General features: G+C 40.6%; 1 protein-coding gene across 1 annotated transcript; it reads right to left on the bottom strand.

Annotated features, from left to right (window-relative positions):
- Positions 1-244: 244 nt before the first annotated feature.
- On the bottom strand, positions 245-3,199 carry LOC130296353 (protein spinster homolog 1-like). Its single transcript, XM_056547786.1, has 2 exons — positions 3,030-3,199; positions 245-1,824 (listed from the first exon to the last, which is right to left on the bottom strand). Exon 2 carries the CDS (start codon positions 1,797-1,799, stop codon positions 285-287), a length of 1,515 nt encoding a protein of 504 aa, XP_056403761.1. The 5' UTR covers positions 1,800-1,824; positions 3,030-3,199; the 3' UTR covers positions 245-284.
- Between the last annotated feature and the right edge of the window lie 2,178 nt (positions 3,200-5,377).

Here is a 5,377-nt window from a genome sequence, read left to right on the forward strand (position 1 = left end):
ATATACACACAAACACATACACACATATACACACAAACACATACACACATGTAGATACACACGCACATATACACAAACACACTCATATACATCCCTCTTGTTATTAATAGTCTTTTTTTAGGTCTTGGGAGGAGATTTACATTGTTCTATTTGGGGTTTGGACACAGTTGGGTCGGTAGAGAATATTTCTATGGGGTAAAGTGGAACATAGAACAAATGCAGCAATTTTTTTCTTAATTTTTTTTAATGAAGTAAACGAGATAAAGGTTAGCAATGACTTTTCCTCAGTCTGAAGCGCGGTCCTCATCGGCAGGAAGCAGTGAGGAGGAGGAGGATGACGGAGGTTCTGATTCCATCTCTGCTTCTTTTTCGTCCCTCTCTATAAATAGGGCCGTGGCCATGAAGAAGGCCCCTCCGATGACTGCCATTATGGTGCAGGTCATGAGGGCATACTCCAGGCTGCGGTATTTCAGAAGAGGGGATTTGGCATATCCTCGTTCGTAGGTGTCAGATATCAGGCCGATGAGGTACGGGCTGCCGGCGTCACCTAGGAGGTGATAGATTGTCATCTGCACGGCCAGGGCTGAAGATCTCCTCCACGGAGTTACTACTTTTAGTATAATGTCAGATATGAGGGTGAAATTTACTGACAGAAGCGTCTCTCCGATGAAGATGAAGATGTTGGTGGCAACGAGGCTGATGTTGCCAAAAGTCAATGCCAACAGAAGAAAAGGGGCAGAAAGCATCATCGCGCAGCCACACACAAGCGGGTCCGCCCGTGGGTTGGATTTGCGATATCTTTTACTTATCTCCGTCCCTGCTACAACTCCCAGAATGCCGGAAACGACTGTAACCACACCAAATATTAGGATGTCGTGATAGTCACACGGTTCAGCACGGCAAGGGTCCTTCTCTTGTAGGAGTGTTCGTGCGTGGGTCAGGTATGACGGACCCCATACACCTATGGCTCCCACTATGAAGGATACCGCCGTCGATCCCATGGTGGTTAACATGAAGCTTCGATTTTTAAATAGTTTTTTCAGATCTGTCGCCCATTTGGCAAACTTCTGGGATTTGTTGTTCTTCTTCCCGTTTGTAGTCGTTCTTGGAAGCTCCTTCGTGACCAAAATCATCAAAGACACAGCTATGAGGCCCAGGCCAGGGGTGACCCGAAACGCCCAGTGCCAATCGCCCCTTGCTGCATCAGTCACTTTGGGCCCGATGATGTATCCTAGTCCGCAGCCTACAGGTATGACGGAGTAAAACACGTTCAGCATGCGGGTCCGCTGGTCACTTGTAAAAAGGTCTGCAATGATGGAGGGGGCGATGGTGCAGAAAGTCGCCTCTCCGGCTCCCACCAGTCCACTCGTCAGCAGGAAGAGCAGGAAATACCCGTCAGGGATGAATGACAGGGTAAGTGTCATGCTCATCCAAACGATGACTCCTGCGCAAACAGTATATTTCTTATTACAGTGGTCGCCCAAATATCCGGCAATTGGTGCGACCAGCACGTAGCTTCCAATGAACAATGTATTCAATAAGCCGGACAGACTAGCATTGGTGTCATATGCTTTCTGTATATAAGGCAGCACCCCCGCCACGCTGGAGCGATTTGCATAGATGAGCAAATTAACAAAGGCGAGGATCACTACGGTGATGATGGAACGTGCGGTGGACATCACGCTTAGAGATGGCAGGTTCTGCCTCTCAGGGATATCGCCCTTTTCTACATCCATATCACTATGGTCCTCCATTGCTTCTTCCTCCTCCTTCAGCAATGGGTCTTGTGGAGAGGCCATGGTCACAGGTCAGAGCCTGAAAACACTAGAGAGAGAGAGATAAGTGAAGACATTAGACAACATGTCATCATTCCTGTCATTATACAATAGATCCTTCATACAGAGCAGAAATGTCCAGCACAAAACCACAAGATAACACTAAGACCATCGCAGCCTCAGAAGAAGACGCTTCTCTATAAGTGTTTTATATGGAGACGTCTTCCCTGAGGTTTCCAATGTCTGATAACCCTGAACCTGTCCGGTCCTAGTAATATCTGATAACCCTGCACCTGTCCGGTCCTAGTAATATCTGATAACCCTGATCCTGTCCGGTCCTAGTAATATCTGATAACCCTGCACCTGTCCGGTCCTAGTAATATCTGATAACCCTGAACCTGTCCGGTCCTAGTAATATCTGATAACCCTGAACCTGTCCGGTCCTAGTAATATCTGATAACCATGAACCTGTTCTGTCCTAGTAATATCTGATAACCCTGAACCTGTCCAGTCCTAGTAATATCTGATAACCCTGAACCTGTCCGGTCCTAGTAATATCTGATAACCCTAAACCTGTCCGGTCCTAGTAATATCTGATAACCCTAAACCTCTCCGGTCCTAGTAATATCTGACAACCTTGAATCTGTCCTAGTAATGGCGGATTATAGGGGCTTGGCTGTATGGTCACTGGGCCATGTGAACTTCATACTGTAGATACAATAGGGCTATCCCGCTATATACATTTACTAATAATGAACCTACCCCACCTCATTGGGATCTATCCGTTCCCTATATGACTTTCTGCCACTAGTTGATTTGAAAAATGTTTTCCCTTTCGGAGTACCCGGAGTATTTCTATTGTTAGTACACACAGAATTCTATTATATACTATTATATTTCTGCCCTAATCTTTCTGTCATTCTTTTACTACACCACCAAATCTTTCTCATAGACTTATATCTTTTAGAACATCATGAATTAGGACTCTTTTTCTTGGGGGCTTTTTTGGGCATAATTGCATTTTAGCAGTTTTGCAAGAAAAAGCTCTGGTCATGATATTATTTGTGCGTTTTATTATGTTTAATGCCTAAGCCAAGTATTGTCACAATGCTATGAGGAATATAACTTTTGTTATTTCTTTTGGAAATTAATTTCTTGTTTTTTTTGCTCTAAAATAAAGCAACAACAATAAAAAAAAAACCCTGACAAACAAAATGCCCTGTGTATGTATGAATAGAAGAGGCTGAGACTTACCTTGTGGTTCTCTCTTCAGACAAGGAACGATCAAAATCTCGAATTCTCTATCGCAAATAGAAACTCTCTAACAAACACTTTGCACCACAGGTTGTGAATGCAAAACACACTGAAGAGACTGCAGCCGGCGCGCACCTCCTTGTACAGCTTACGGTGACATCATCACAAGCATGTGTGACATCACAGGGTTCTAAACCATCTTCAGGTATGTGTATATCTGTATAGTAAATGTGAGGAGCCGTATTAGTCCAGTGATGCAGATTGTAATACCTTTTTTATTGGACTAACAGAATTTTGTAGAGACAAACTTTCGGGATTCCTCTCTGATAATTTATCAAGTCCTTTGATCATTAGTCCTTGACTATTGGACTTGATAAAGGGCGGAATCCTGAAAGCTTGTCTCTACAAAATTCTGTTAGTCCAAAAAAAAAAGGTATTACAAGAGACTGCAACATATTTTTGATTTGTGTGTGTATATATATATATATATATATATATATATATATATATATATATAAAATAACAAGAAAGAGAAAAACGGAGTCACTTGTAAAACGTATATCATTTTATTAATTCCGTGGAATGTAAGTACATAAAGATTGTATATATATTAGTTAAAAATATTATTTTTCAAGGAGGAATAAGGCTAAAAGGTGGTGTCACCGGCTCTGCAATGAAGGCTGGGTATAGTGTATATATTACTGGATCCACCACAATGAGATAGAAAAGATACAATAATCTTGTACACAAATTTGCAAAAACAGGATGTTTAGCAGCATGTAGGAAACATGTATATAAATCTCACAGTGAGAGCAAAAAAATTATATATATATAACATGCAAAATAAAGTGCAATGTGCATGTAAACAAACATAACATTGTAGGGATACAAATCAGTTTAGCGATATACCAGAGTACAGCAGCAATCAGCAGAGACCGGGACAGCACCACTCCAACGTACGTTTCGGTACGCAACCACTCCAGACGAAGGTTGCGTACCGAAATGTACGTTGGAGTGGTGCTGTCCCGGTCTCTGCTGATTACTGCTGTACTCTGGTATATCGCTAAACTGATTTGTATCCCTACAATGTTATGTTTGTTTACATGCACATTGCACTTTATTTTGCATGTTATATATATATAATTTTTTTGCTCTCACTGTGAGATTTATATACATGTTTCCTACATGCTGCTAAACATCCTGTTTTTGCAAATTTGTGTACAAGATTATTGTATCTTTACTATCTCATTGTGGTGGATCCAGTAATATATACACTATACCCAGCCTTCATTGCAGAGCCGGTGACACCACCTTTTAGCCTTATTCCTCCTTGAAAAATAATATTTTTAACTAATATATATACAATCTTTATGTACTTACATTCCACGGAATTAATAAAATGATATACGTTTTACAAGTGACTCCGTTTTTCTCTTTCTTGTTATTTGCTAATTCTGTTTGGAGTTCACATACCTATAGCCAACACCAGTACCTGGATTAACCGATAGTGCTTGGTCACTTACATACTGCTCAGTCATAATAATAATTTTTCACTTCCAGGTTTTAGTTGTCCGTTTGGGTATTATATATATATATATATGTATATATATAGTTCCAAGGAAAATGCTGTGGCACTCAAGGTATGGTGAAAAAATGACAACTATTTGTTCATCCCAAATGTGCAAAGAGCAACGTTACAATGGTCTCACACCATCATTATCACGTGGCTTGATAATGATGGTATGAGACCATCGATACGTCGCTCTGTGCACATTTGGGATGAATAAATAGTTTTCATTTTTTCACCATACCTTGAGTGCCACAACATTTTCCTTGGAACTACGTAAGCAGGATCCTGGACCCGGATCCTAGCTGGAGGCACCTACTCACGCTTTAGGAGTGCTGCTTTCTTCTTTGACATATATATATATATATATATATATATATATAAACTATCATATGAAGCAGCACCTCCTTGTATCCAGATGGTTGGGTACAGGCCCTTGAACCTCGGTGCTCCAGTCCTCTTGAAAATGGCGGTGAGAGATCGCTGAAACGTTGTCAATTTTCCTTGGAATAAAGCACTTGTTTTTTTTCATCTATTTTGGTGTGCGGCCTATATCCATTTATATATATATGTATATATATATATATATATATATATATATATATATATAAATATATATATACACCTAGAAATACATCAAGTACATAAAAACATATTTTAGAAAAATATTTCTCCAGGCCTGCCATGTATATCCCCGTACTTCACAGTGTCTTCTTAGTTTATGTATTTTAATCTTTTGACCTTTTAACCCCACTAGGACCAAGGGCCTCCTGGGACATAA

The sequence above is a fragment of the Hyla sarda genome, chromosome 12, assembly GCF_029499605.1.
Source record: "Hyla sarda isolate aHylSar1 chromosome 12, aHylSar1.hap1, whole genome shotgun sequence".
NCBI classification, from domain to species: domain Eukaryota; kingdom Metazoa; phylum Chordata; class Amphibia; order Anura; family Hylidae; genus Hyla; species Hyla sarda.